This window comes from Strix aluco, chromosome 4, assembly GCF_031877795.1.
Source record: "Strix aluco isolate bStrAlu1 chromosome 4, bStrAlu1.hap1, whole genome shotgun sequence".
Taxonomy (NCBI): domain Eukaryota; kingdom Metazoa; phylum Chordata; class Aves; order Strigiformes; family Strigidae; genus Strix; species Strix aluco.
In genome coordinates this window covers 128,316,901-128,331,248 of record NC_133934.1, presented here as the reverse complement: position 1 = coordinate 128,331,248, position 14,348 = coordinate 128,316,901, and the positions used below count along the sequence as shown (strand labels likewise).

General features: G+C 42.6%; 1 protein-coding gene across 1 annotated transcript; it reads left to right on the top strand.

Annotated features, from left to right (window-relative positions):
- The first annotated feature begins 132 nt into the window (after positions 1-132).
- Positions 133-12,733, top strand: PSMC6 (proteasome 26S subunit, ATPase 6). Its single transcript, XM_074821124.1, has 14 exons — positions 133-264; positions 999-1,078; positions 1,465-1,504; positions 1,709-1,761; positions 5,300-5,367; positions 5,799-5,913; positions 6,858-6,945; positions 7,108-7,169; positions 7,259-7,382; positions 7,729-7,790; positions 8,842-8,962; positions 9,054-9,134; positions 11,062-11,133; positions 12,255-12,733. The coding sequence occupies exons 1-14, from the start codon at positions 138-140 to the stop codon at positions 12,371-12,373; spliced, it is 1,212 nt and encodes a 403-aa protein (XP_074677225.1). The 5' UTR covers positions 133-137; the 3' UTR covers positions 12,374-12,733.
- The last annotated feature ends 1,615 nt before the right edge of the window (positions 12,734-14,348 follow it).

Genomic DNA, 14,348 nt, shown 5'->3' with positions numbered 1-14,348 from the left:
GTTGGTGTCGGAGCGCGGTGACCCCTCCACGGCGGCAGGGGGCGCTGAGGCGCGAGGAAGGGCGGGCGGGCGCGGGCGCGCGCGGGGGGCGGGGCGGAGCGGGGCGGGGCGGGCGCGCGGCCCTGCCCCCGGCGGCCATGGCCCTTCCCGGCATTCCCTATGAGCGGCGGCTGCTCATCATGGCGGACCCGAGAGACAAGGCGCTGCAGGACTACCGCAAGAAGCTGCTGGAGCATAAAGAGATCGACGGCCGCCTCAAGGAGTGTGAGAACCGTCCCGGGGGGTTGTTGCTGTCGTCGTCGTTGTGGGGATCGTCGCCGCTGAGCGCTCGGAGAGCCCTGAGGGAGACCGGCGGCTGCCGCGTCGCTGCCCGCGCTTCGTCATGGGCCTGGCCGGGCTGAGGGGAGGGCGGGCGGACCTAGGCATTGCCGGTCGCGGCGGCAGGGCCTTGAGTCGCGGCTCCCCTTGGCAGCGCCGCGGCTGTCTTCCTTTCCTCTTGGGAGAGCCCCGCGGGGCTGCCCGGGCCCTGGGGACCCCCCTTGCCTTGGGGTGGGCGGGAGGGTCAGGCCCTGCCGCCTGCCAGCCGAGCCGGGCAGTTCTCTTTTCTCAGCCTTTTCCCCCGTAAGGTTTTTCTGTCAGGTTTTTATTTTCCTGTTGCCAGTGTCCTCTGTTATGTTGTTCTGGCAGTAGTGTGGCTTCCTATACAAACGTCAGTGCTGTACAGATGCACTAATACCTTTGGATTTGATGTTTTTAAATTCTGCGTTGGGGTTTTTAGACACCTTTTGCAGAGCGTTTTTGCTAATAAGAGACGTCACTGTGTTGAAGGTGTGCAGGCCCTGGAGTTGCTGAGCAGGGGCTCTGCTGTGCTTGCAGGAGGGTGTGCAGATCTCCCACAGTTTAGCTCTACCTGCTGCTTTCCTGCTGTAAAAGGGCCTGCTCCTGAGTTACTGTTGGTTTGAATATTAGCAAAATCTTGTGTTTTTTTCCTTTTCTAGTAAGGGAACAGCTGAAAGAGCTCACCAAGCAATATGAAAAATCAGAAAATGATCTCAAGGCCTTGCAGAGTGTCGGGCAGGTACGTGAGAGAAATGAGTTCATAGCAGCCTGTGGTGGTGGTTGACAGTGAACTTGCCTGGAAGTAGCATTTAAGTCCATTTTTGGTATCGAGGAAGAGTGGGTGGGAATGGTACAGCTAACAGAAACTGGGCCTCACCACCAGCAACAGACACACCAGCATATGGGTTAGAGAGGTTTTCTGTGTTTGTCCTGGCTGGCAGAGATGTGTTAAAGGAAATAAAAGTGCTGGCAAACAGCATGAAGCAACAGAGTTTCGAAGCTGACAGCCATCTTCCATGTTACATCAACATTTACATGTTACATTATATGTGACATTAACATGTTAAATGTTGTTTTGCAATGGTAATTTATCTGTAGGCTAATATGGCATTTATTATTTTGCAGATTGTTGGTGAGGTTCTTAAACAGCTAACAGAAGAGAAATGTAAGTATGTTGGACTGTTACGTTCTTTGAGATCTTGAAAATAAGATTTTGTAGTTAAAATCTGGCTAAAGATTTGGAGGAGTAAAGAATTAGAATATTGGTGATCTGGGTACTGGCAGAATAATATACTGGATAGTTCAGAAGCAGAATTCAGATCAGTCAATCAAGTAATTTTGATTTTTTTCTTTGATCTTCTCTCTCCAGTCATTGTGAAGGCTACAAATGGACCAAGATACGTGGTTGGCTGTCGTCGTCAGGTAGCTGATCTATGTGAAAATTCATTAAAAGTTTGCTTTGGTCTTGAGCATTGGCATTGCTTTTCATAAACTGGGTCCTTAGTGGGATTAAGTATTTTCTTCTTTAAGGTGTGTACAGCTATTTTATACTGGTATCTGCTCACCCCCTCCCTTCGTAGCTGGTAGTAGTGTAACTCTAGTAAAGACACAGGGGTCCGCAACATTCCTGGAACCTTGTATGTGTTTTATTCTTTTCGTTGAGTTGAAGCTCTGTCTTTCTGCCTGATTTTCAATTCTGAAAATTTGTCATCGCTATGAAAGTGCATCAGCTCTGTAGGGTCTCCGTTGCTATGTTGTGAACACGACGTATGACCATTACTGTCATAGTGCTGAGCTTTAGATTTAATGTTATATATCTTTATGTATTTTTTTCTACTGCTTTTACACTCTAATAAGTAATTGTGGTAGGCAAGGCCCCTGTCCTAAACGGTCTGAGGGATTTTTATTTGTCCGTATTATCTTAAAAAAAGCTTTGTCGCTTCTATTTTACAAGACAACAGCTTTTTTACCTACACCAAATTCTACAGAAGTTATTTTAATACAGAACCTTGCTTACATCATAATCCATCTTCTGCTATAGTCAGCCAGAAGGAGGTACTCTTTGCATTTTATTTTTATACAAAAGTATAAGGGATGTAATGCAGACATGACTTAAAAACTGCTTGTTGGTTAATTGAACACTGAATGTGAGCCGGTTACAGGAATTAAACTCCATAGATGGGGCTATTCCTTATGAAAGCTGCCTATGAAGTAGGAACCACAATACTTAGTGAAAGTGTTCTGCAGCTGCAGAGCCATTGGGGGAGCAAAAGTAAATCTCTAGTTAGATTTCATTACACTCATCCCTGACTTTGAGAAACGGAAGCAAAGAAGAATATTTATAAAATGTGAGACTAAAGTATCTCTGAACAGGGAATAGCAACCCCAGGGAAGGATCGTGTATCCTGAGAAGACAGCAGCATTTTATTTAATAGTTATTTTAATGCACAAATAAGTGTAAGATCTTTTAACAGCTGTGACCTCTCAGTGCATCTCGAACGGATTCCTTTATGGTGGAGAAAGAACTGCAGCTGAGCTTGTAACACGTCACATTTGTAGTGTGTTCTCCTATCTTATGGAAGTTGTGAAAAACACTCCTTCAATGAAAGGAGCACAGGTGTGGTATTCATGTTAGAGATGCTTTTCTTTTGTCTTCCTGAAGAGAAATTGATGCCGATTACAGAATTTTAAACTCTTACGTATTCTATGGAAACCAAATGTGTTTGCAGGACAAACGTGCAAATGTTTTGCAGTACCCAGAATCTCTGGATTAGCTTAAGGTTTGTACGTGGATGTTAAATTGAAGAACAATGTAACGGAACTCCAACATACAAAAGTTAACCAACTCTATTTAGATGATTCAGCTGTAATGGCATTGTGGTGGTTGCAGGAGCTGAGAGGCAACAAGCAGGTGGCAGAGTGGGGACCCTGCTGTACTCTGAAGAATTGAAAAAGAAGGGGGGGGAGGAGGGGTTTCTATCTGTCCGAGGAATTCCAGGTGAAGGCCCACAATTAGCAATACTTAGCAGTAAGCAGGGAGCAAAACTCATGCACCAAGTATTTTCACATGGTGTTGGCTCTGTCAATGGACTGTATATTTTTCAGTAAGGATGGATATTTTCTCCTCCTTTTTGAGACAAACTGTTTGGGAAATGTGGGTACCTGTAAGCGTGTTAGTTTGTGTAGTGTATACCCAGATATCCGTGACTTTCCCCGAGCATACCGATGCGATATGCTTTTGTTTGCATAAAACATCTGCGAGAATTGCTAATATTGAAATGCTCTTTAAATACATCATTTTAAGCTTCATCCCTTTCAAGGCGTTATGGGGCAAACTCACTATTTTCTTTCACCAGAATGACCAAAATACTTTTCTGGAACATAAGTATACTTAATTCGGCTTTGGGACATTGAGGTAGTCTTGAGGTTCTGTGTTGAAACAGATGAATGCTAAGGAATAGGTTGTGCTTCGATGAGCCTGACATTGTAGCACGTACTTTCAAGTTTATTCTTCAGTAAAAACACTCTTTGATCTTAAAAAATCCTTGATTTGGTACCAGAGACTAAAAAAACATATCCATGATTGGTTTTCAAAATGTCAAAATATTAAGGCAAATAATTTCCCATATGGAGTGTTTTCACAGACTAGAAGAACTGACTTTTGATCAAAGTCCTGTGCTGAGGAAGGGGAGCAACACTGTTTAAATTGAAACCAAATTACTTCCCTGTCTGAAGTGCATTTCCTAATGAATTCAAGGTCAAGTGGTATCTCTTTGTTTTCTTCCCACTTAAATCTGTTGGGCAATGTTGAATCTGATAGAATTTCAAGCTTTTACAGATCTCTTAAGATTAGGCAGCTGGAAAGAGGTGGTATTAGCCATCAGTAAAGCTCAGAATAAATAGCTTTCATGTTCTTCACATGTGGATTGAGTACCCTTTTTTTTTAAAAAAAAAAAAAAAAAGAAGAAATTAGAGTGGCAAGGTAATTCTGTGATTGTTGTTCAAGGTTGTGTTGTGTTAGAGGTGAAACTGCTCTCCTAGACCAGGTTTCTTAAAAACAAGGTGAGAAATGCAAGTTAGTTTTAATCCCCGCAGAATTTAGCAGGGGGAACTGGAATAGGACTGCTGATATGGTTAAAATTCTCATAAAAATGGGGTAAGCAGACAAAAACTGCTGAGGCAGATGAGTAGGGCATCTGAGGTAAATGATAGCAAGAGAGTAACAACTGCTGACTTTGAAGATGGGGTATAACTGGATGTGTGAAAATGTGCGAATGGTGGCAGGCTTGGAGAAAAATAGATTAGGAACATCTGTTCACCATTTCTGTCAGTCCAGAAGTGAGAAAGCCATGGAGTAGGAGGGTGGCAAGGTCGGACTGAAGTGGGTGGGCTGTTCCCCGTGTCCTCAAAGGAGGATTGCTTCCTTGTTTGGGACCAGCTGGTTCTGCCCTGTGTCGAGCCGAGGGGAGGACTAGATCTCTCACTAATCCAGTCAGATTGACAGCAGTAAAAAAAAATAAAAATAAAAAAAAAAAAATTTACAGTCTAGAAAGCTGTATTTATTTTCAAAAGTGGTAGAGGTAAATTAATGACTTGCTGTTCAAGATCTATTTCAATGTTAACAAAAATTCTTGCCGTGGTCTGGTTTAGCTTTGCTGGTTGTGTCCAGTTGTGACAGCCATCAGGTTCATTGGTCTAGGCCAGCTCCTGGATCGTTTCTCCTCAAGATCATGTTCCCATGAAACAGTGGGCCAGCTTTTTCCCAGTTTAAGCATTCCCAAAAATGGTGGTGACGGGAACACAGTGTTTACTAAACAAGCTGCTTGGCATGTGGCTCAGGAGCCTTGTTTTCTTCTTGTGCGTGATTGAGCAAAGAGTGCAAGCTACAGTAAACATCTTGGCTAAAACCAGACGTTGTTTTGGAGTGTGGCTCTAACAGAAATACCTTCTTTGTGACTAGCTTGACAAGAGTAAGCTGAAACCGGGGACAAGAGTTGCTCTGGATATGACCACTCTGACGATTATGAGGTAGGTTTCCACTCTACAGCTGCTTTTCTGCTCCTCGTATAAAGGGGGGAAAATCTGAGTAGGTTACACAGAGGTTTGAATCATCAGTTCTGTAATATTGTGTAAATGTTTTCTGCAAAGCAGTGCTTTAATAAGGACAATTACTTTGTGGGAAGGCTTGGTGTCTGTTATATAAGATTTTAAAAAAAGTTTGTCGGTCTTTAAAAAAATTCAATTACAACTCAGCATTTTAGCAGTTTTTTAAGCTTTTGTTTGGTTTAAAACTTGAAAAAGTTTGCTAGGTTTGACGTTTATTCTGTTTTTTCAACAAACATACTTATCAAGGTGGGAGGAGAAGAAATAACTTTCATACTTGCTGTAAAATTTATTGCAATAACTTTACAAATGTGTCTGCACGATGACAAATGTCTACTCTTTACTCTCTATTCCAGATATTTGCCGAGGGAAGTGGATCCGTTGGTTTATAATATGTCTCATGAAGACCCAGGGGATGTTTCGTATTCTGAGATTGGAGGGTTGTCGGAACAAATCAGAGAGCTGCGAGAGGTATCCAGTATCTCAAAAACATTTATCAAATTCTGGGATGTGTTCTGAGTGAAGTTTTTCAGTACAAAAATGTCTTACTGATGTTTATCCTAAACCATCATGAGATGGGCTGTTGAAGGATCCTATGAGATTAGCGCTTTCCATGTTTCATTAACTTAGACCACATTTTCCTAGACTAGAAGAGAATTTGTGAAGTGTTTAAATGTTTTCCAGCTTTGTCATTGTCTTCGTGGCAAACAGCAGTGTGATTGCGGGGTGCTGGTGCGCTCACACTGAAGTAATCCTGTTAGTCTGGGCATTGGTGCTGCAGGCTGTGCGAGCCTGCCCAGGAATGCGGGTGTTTGAAGATGAGCTTGTGCTGCTGGGAGCCCGCTGACTGCAACAGAGACTGTTTGTGTGCTGCACACACACCTTGTAGTAGCAGAAAAAGATTATTCTAAACACCAAAACCCGATTCTCAAACGGGTTGTATCTTATCGCTACTGTTGCAGATGCTTGGGTTGAGATGAAAATGAAGAAAATCCTCTAAAGAAGAGGGTTTGAAGGATCCCTTTAGGCTAAGGGAGTGCCACAGAGTCAAGTGGGAGGGCATAGTTAGGATTGACAACCAGCAAACCAGACTTGAATTTTGCACAAAAACTGCTAGAATCGCTCTGGGTGGTGGTATTATGGCAGTAGCAAAACATGGTTTGAGCGAAGAGCGTCGAGAGAAACAAGCCGTTGTGGAGCTGAAGCCTGAACAATGGCAGGGTTGTGGATCGATCCACTAGACCAATCTGTTGGTTTTTTACTTAACTGTTTCTTGTACAAAATATGCTGCACAGAAAAATAAGAGTACAGGTGTCTGGAAAACAGGGTGGCAAGCGTCCCGTTAGCTTCCTGGGATTGCTGATCTATTATAAAACTCAAACAGAGCCTCCGTTTGTTTGTCTGTGTCTTCACAGGTAATAGAATTGCCGCTTACAAACCCAGAATTATTCCAGCGTGTGGGAATTATACCTCCAAAAGGCTGCTTGCTCTATGGCCCCCCTGGTGAGTCTCATGAAAGGCTAATGAATTGCTTAGTTGTGCACTCAAACTGTGACAATACCCTTGTTTCCTTCTTTTTTCTTTTTTTTTTTTCTTTTCCCTCCAGTCGCTACCCTGCAATGTTGTGTTACTAGTTAAACAGCTTCAATCTCTTTGTCTGTCCAGGTACAGGGAAAACTCTTCTGGCCAGAGCTGTTGCTAGCCAGCTGGATTGCAACTTCCTAAAGGTAGTGTAATTTTATTCTTGCACTCACACACCTGCTTAATCCGTTTGCACTCCAGCCTCTTCATTCACGTGTCTTTTGTCTTTCAAAAGGTGGTGTCGAGTTCGATAGTGGACAAGTACATTGGTGAGAGCGCTCGGCTGATCAGAGAGATGTTCAATTATGCCCGAGATCATCAGCCGTGTATCATTTTCATGGATGAGATAGATGCTATTGGTAAGGCTAATGCTTGGAGGGTGGCTAGAATCTCCTTTTAACGCTGAAATTAGCTATAAAGCCACAGTCTGTCTTCTCAAAAGGGAGTGTGCATGTTTGTTCAGAAGAAACATAACAGGACAAGTGGTTCAGCTTCCTCCTGGAGCTGTTGCAGCTAGCTGAGAGCCATACCTGTTCATATCTGGCTTGGATATTTTTGACTAGATGAAAAAGCATTTTGAAATTGTGTATGTTTAAACTTTAAAAACCACCCCTCCTTCCCCCCCCCCAGTTTAAAATGTCTTCAGATTTAGTATCATGGAGGCAAAAATAAAGTGCTATAACTTAGGAGTTTGGTATGCTGCAGGTGGTCGCCGGTTTTCTGAAGGCACCTCAGCTGATAGAGAAATCCAGAGGACTCTGATGGAGGTGAGTGTCTGACTAGGTACCGTACCCTGACTAGGTACCGTACAGTCCACATTAAATAATAATACAGATGTGAATTGTTACACTGTGATCTGCCTTGACAGAACTTTTTCTGAACTAATAACCTTAAGCTAAAAGTGAACTAGATGCTGCTTTTACAAAAGACAGCTGCACATCCTGATAACCCAGCTGCGAATTCAACTTGGAGACTAATTGAAAGAATCTTTAAAATTGCTAAATTATTTGGGATATTTTCTCTTTTTACTGTGACTTGACTTTGCTGCTGCTTACTGCATCTTCTTTGAAGGTTTGGAGGGCCCCTGTTTCCTCAAGAAGGGAAAGCAGAGCTTGTCTCTCTTAGTCCAAAAACACTTAACTCTGTAAAATTTTAGAACTGTTACAGTTTGATTTTTCAAAACTAGAAGTAGTTGTGTTTTGTTGTTTCTGTACTAATTGCTCTGGTAAACTGGGTTGTGTGAAGAGAATTTTAAAAGCACTGGTGACAATTAAATTCTGAAGTTAATGGGAAACTTCGTTGGCCTATGTTTGCAAACAGTTTGCCCGGTTCAAAAGAATGTGTCTGCCTTACATAAAGAATTAAATCACCGTGATCAGGGAGCAAGGACTTTGAATCTTCACAATGAAATGTCTCCGTATGTGTGTATTAGTATTCTAGAGGCTGTTCTCCAAGTCTAATTTGAATGTCCTGGACTTGGTGCAATACACTCAAAATGTGTCAGCCAAGCATTGGCTCCTTTAGTACTTGCACTGTTTTCATTGCCTTATTATTTTAGCCAAGTCTTTCACATTTGAGCTCTGCTTTGCTCAAGATCTTTTTCTCTGGGCAAAGCGTTTTCAGTGACTCTTCCAAGCTCTTCTTTATTGCTTATAGAATATGCAGGGCACTCGTGGCCTTTCATGTTACTTTTTTTTTTTTTCCCTGATTTATCTTTACTGCTTTTACATCCTAATGAAAATACACAGAGACTAAGTACAGTAGATCACACTAGGAAGGTTTTGGGTTGTTTAAAAATAAACTTCTGTTTTCTATTAGTTATTGAATCAGATGGATGGATTCGATACTCTGCACAGAGTTAAAATGATTATGGCTACTAACAGACCAGACACGCTGGATCCTGCACTTCTGCGGCCTGGAAGACTGGATAGAAAAATCCGTGAGTTACTACTTCACAGTGGCTGGAAGCAGGGTATTCTCCATAAGAGTTGTGGTTTTCTGCTTTTATTAAAGCTGTAATTCTTTTCTAGATATTGATTTACCAAATGAACAAGCCAGATTAGATATTTTGAAGATTCATGCAGGTCCTATCACTAAACACGGTGAAATAGGTAAGTGGGAAGCTATCTGGATATCCTTCCTACTTCTGTGTGTAAAAAGGTGAAGAGGGTGAGTTGTTACGGTGACTCTACCCTTCTAATTCCTACCCTTACACTGGCTACACAACTTCCCCTTCGAATTCTACTTCTTTTGTTGTTTTTTTTTTTTTTTTTTTAATGCATCCTGACTGAGTTGTTGCTAAGCCTTCCTTTGCAAAGGAAAACAGAATATAAACCCTTGGAGCACAGTTGTAAACTGGAAAATCAACATGATTCTTATCCGGTGTTTTCCTGTTTCGAAAGGAATAGCTCAGTGCAAGTAAACAGCATTTTCATTACCCCCCGCTAAAGAAGGAAAACTTGTTACTGCAGAAGTCTGAAAAACAATAAAGAATCTTGAAAAGTCATGGAGAAACTTACTTTGGAGTTTGGAGATGGCGTGATGAAAACCTTACTGTGTGAAACAAAGCTTGTCTTTGGTTAGTGGTATCTCCAGAGCGTAAGGGGCAGAAGTATCTATCCGATAGGAAGGTTTATTTAACGACTGTGTTACTCTAAGCCTACCAGAGTCTTAGTTTCGCAGTGACCCTTCAGAGCTTTCCTCAAGAAAGCTAATTGTGATTTGCCTTTAAAACGACGCCGGCTGCCTTTTATTTATTTCAGTATGGCCCCGCAGACCCTGCCTGCTTGTTCCCCGCCTCTCTGCTGACACGAGCTATTCCTGCAGCCAGGCAGCACGATCTGGGTAGTGGAACTGATCTCGTTCACCATCTGGCTGCGTAAACAGCTGCAGCTCAGCAGAGGGGGAGGCTGGGGGAGGGCGAGAGGGAGGAGGGTTGCCTTTCTTAGCAGCAGTGTTGGCTTAAACATGCGCGCAACGATAGTCTGAGATAGAGGAAGCTCCAAAGCAAATCATGAACCTGAGGTAAAGTACTGCATCCTTTTTCCCGTATCTTCGGGCACTGGAGTGGAAGCAGGGTAGGATCGTTCCCTTACGCCGTTTAGCAAGGTGAGATGTCAGATGGGCACTAGCTAAATTTCTGAACGTGATGTGGGAAGACTGCAATGCTCGGCTCTGAGATCCTGAAAGGAAGGCCAGAACGTATCGGCAAGGTGGGGTGTGAATTGTGTTAAAATCCAAAGATAACGACCCGTTTCGGGTTCCAGCATGAGATTCTCCTGCTCTAGCGCTGGTGTCTGCTGAAGACTCTGAACTTACAAACCTTGCAATGTTTGACACTGCTTAGTCCCCTCGCTTACTGTTTTTTGACTTTCCAATTATGGGATGACTTGTTCGTAGGACACTGTGCTACATGGAATTAAAATACAGTTGAAGAATTTCTAATCTCTAGGGGGCTTTGAATTCTTAAAATGATAAAGTTCAGTTCAAATGTTTTGAATTTCATACGGAAGGTGAACCGTTTTGAAAAATTCTGCAGAAAGTTGATCTTTTTTTAATAACAGCCTTGCTAAAATCAGAACTTGCTGGAGGCTCAACAGACCCAGTGTTTTAGAAATTGATTCTAGAAACTATAACCGTAGCCACTTTTTTAGTAAATATATGTGCATAAATTATCAGGCTTAATGTATCAAGACATTAAATGCCTTCAGTAGATGCAGTTGTTATAAGCGGAAAGGGACTGAGTTATGATCACTTGGAGATAAGTTTTCTGGTTCTTTACATCATTTAAATAAGAACATTGCCTTGATGTAGCTTTTCTTGCATTTCGTGTTGATGCCTGTAACCACAAGTTAGTAACTTTGGGATTTAATTATATAATACAAGCTTTTGGCTGCAATACATTTCTGTTTTAATACAGCTGATGATTATTTGCACTGAAATCAAAGTCTTTCTTTGTCAGCTGAATATGTATTTTGTTGGCATCTATAACGGGAAGTGTGAATTTATTTCTAATTGGCATTCATGTTTTACGAATAGATTATGAAGCAATTGTGAAGCTTTCAGATGGCTTTAACGGAGCAGACTTGAGAAACGTCTGTACTGAAGCAGGTATTTTCTTAACTCTTAATTTTGATGTGCTAAGTCTTGGTTAGCGCTAAACGTTTGAGCTCTTTCTCTGATACTTCTGCCAATGGATTAAAATCAGGAGGCTAAAAATGTTCTGCTGGAACACAGCGCTTGTTCACTGATGCTCACTTTTTTTTCCCCTTTCTTAAGGGCTAGGTAGCATTTATTTAATGGAAATGCAAGCATCTGGACAGTACCAAAATGCCAAAACAGTTGCATATGTCACAGCATGTCACATGTGGGGACTGTTAAGCGTAAGCAGCAGCCTGGTGATACGCCCTGAAGCTTTGATGGAACAACTTGAACAAAATCCCTTTTCTTTCTTCCAAGTTTCCTTATGACTTGTACAGTCACGCAGAGCTTGATTCTTTCCATCCTCCCTCTGAGGTTACAGACAAGTCTCTTGCCCAGCCTGCAGATAAACCAGCTCGGCGTAGCACCCGTCCAGCTGGTACCTGCAGATCTGCCACCAGTTAGGAGCGGCAGTGCTGCATTCGTGTGACGTTACGCCTGCTTGTATCCCCGGCCGTGCACAGGCTGGATCCGCATGGAGTTGGGTGGATTTGGGCGCTGTCCTGTGACACCCGAGGTATAAAAGAGCTCTGTGGTTCGGGTTCAGCACGATGGGAGGGGAAAAACCAGCTGTAGCGTTTCTGAGCCGGAGCTGGCCTCTAACCACTTGTTGGCTGAGTATCACACTGTCTCATAAGAACTAGATACAGTCCAGAAACAGACATTTTTCTCCTTTTTGCAGAGAATTCAAGTCTTTTAGTACCTGGATGACTGGAGAGTTAATACTATTTTACACTTTCATTGTACGCGTAGGGTTTGCCTGCATGGCCGGGCTGAGTAACACAGTAAATAACACACTCGTAGTTTAAAACAAGCCATACGTTAGCGATCGCCTAGTTCAGAAAGGTGACCTCGCTGAAGTTTTTACTCTCTTCCCAACATCCAAGACCTGCATGTGAACATCTACATGCAGGCAGCGTAACGTGGATCTGTTTTCACTTTAATTTGAGTGAATCTTTACGCGCCGTCTTCTCTCTACCGCTGCTGCAAGGAGCACCAACTTATTCTTGCTGTTAAATTATTCTTCACAGGTATGTTTGCGATCCGTGCCGATCATGACTTTGTAGTTCAGGAAGACTTCATGAAAGCTGTTAGAAAAGTGGCTGATTCTAAGAAGCTGGAGTCCAAGCTTGACTACAAACCTGTTTAAATTAACCATGTAATTTGTGATTGGCTGCACACATCATACTGGGTTACTGTATAAAAAGAGAGAAATAATGTACTTGATTATTATTGTGTTTGTGTAACATGTAGCTAGTAATTTGGTAACACTAGTTGCAGGTTGGCCACAGAAGTGTGTTTTCTGTATAATTCTGAAACACAAAATTGACTACAGCCCAGGTTAAGTAAAATGTGTGGAAATGTGTTCTCTTACCAATTACGGTGTGAGTTTATACATGTGCTTGAATGAGTTAGACTAAGAAAGTCAGTTTGTTTCTTGACTTTTTTTATATCGGTAAATTTCCTTTCCCCAAACAGTTTATGAATAAAAGTTGTTTAAATCTGCTTATCCTGGTGTTCCTTCTCTGTAACTCTTGAAGAGAGTTAAATTATGTGTCTTCAGCCTTTGAAGAGCAACTTTTCTCTGGCGTAGGGAGTGCATTGGGGTCTTATGCCTTAGGAACCAACGGGAGGCAACCCTTCCCTTGGACAGAGGAGGGACAAGTGGTGGTTAATCCTTTGCCGCTGGGGTCTGGGAAGAGGGTTTAGCTAAGCTAGCATTTAATTATTGTAAGAAGTAAGCAAGTCTTTTAAAATATTTGCTGTTTTCCCTTATGCTAGGATAACTCCTATCCTGAAAGCCAGTTGCAGGCAAAAGCATCTGAGTGGAGGTGGAAAAACTGATAGCAGTTTGATATCTAAGTTTTGATTTCAGCTTTTGGGGTGATGAGGAAGATACGCGAGATGGATTTCCTTTCCAAGTTTCCCTTTCAGCTGCTCTAATTAGACAGGAACTGATCAAGATCATTTGAACCCGTGCCGCTTTAGACACGCGAGGCGGTGTACCTAATACTTCTGGAGCTCTGAACGCGGCTTTGCGTGCGCCTCAGGAGGTTGGAATTTGGATGCATGGGGGTTGCCTGGGAGCTGATGGCTGCGGCTGTTTGAGTAATCGCTGAAACAGCAATAAAAAGGTGGAGGTGAAGATGTTGGTGTTCCTAGGGGCATCTCTCACTACGCCTTATTTTTGTTTTCTAATCAGTTCCACCCCGAGGGGTGTGTGTGGATCCCTGCACTGCGCACCTTCCCTTTGTTGGACTGGAACAGGAGTGTACTAGACTGTACTTCTGGCCACTTCTAATTACTCTAATTGGATTACTCTGGGCATGCTCAGCTGGCAGACAAATACATCAGCTTAACTCTAGATTTACCAGGAAACACAGCTTCACAGCATCTTCCTGGCAATTTTAATAGCTGTGGTTGTATTTTTTTTTTTCTTATTCCTATGAGACAAAACTGGTAGTGTGAAGTGTAGAACAGTTACAACAAGACAGGCAACAATATTTTCACGTTTCTATGGCTATTATGGAACTTTTTTACTGCTTAGTATGAGAACTTCCTATCATGATCGTGTCATGAGTGTAAAGACGCAAATCTCAGTTCACTGTTAACACCTTTTTGAGTGCAGCTCACAGAGCTGCTAGGTCTGGCCACTACAGCCAGTGCACTTGGAACAATTAGAAAATTCAATAAAAATCAGTTTCTGAGCACTATGGTGATGTAAACGGTGAGCTGAGCTTCTGGCATTACCTTGGAGAAGGTAAAAGATTGCAAACTGAAGCCCTGGGAGTGGTTATAGCAAGTTTTTGAAGTTTGAGCCGTAAGCTCAGGCTACCAACCCCTGTTCCTGTTTCTGTTCTCGCCGCCAGCTGGAAGTAGGAGCTGCAGTCTTACTGGTGCTTTCTCCTTCGCTGTTTCATTTTTCATCTGTCACGGAAAGGAAATTGCAGTGCTGAAGGAACAGTTGCTGAAACGTGACTGTGGAAGGTTTCTCAAGGGGGAGATGAGCATAATGTTTAAATAGTTTGGGGTAGGATCTTGGGAGTCCAGCAGAACATGGGATCAGGGAACCTCAAAAAGTAGAAAAATAGATTCCTGCCCCAAGACTGGTGTGTCAGAGAGCG

Bases quoted from the DNA above. Each gene is read 5' to 3' on its own strand.
- PSMC6 (XM_074821124.1), top strand. From the start codon at position 138: ATGGCCCTTCCCGGCATTCCCTATGAGCGGCGGCTGCTCATCATGGCG. The intron at 6,946-7,107 runs GTGAGTCTCATG...TTGTCTGTCCAG, and splicing joins CTTGCTCTATGGCCCCCCTG to GTACAGGGAAAACTCTTCTG. The intron at 7,170-7,258 runs GTAGTGTAATTT...GTCTTTCAAAAG, and splicing joins TGGATTGCAACTTCCTAAAG to GTGGTGTCGAGTTCGATAGT.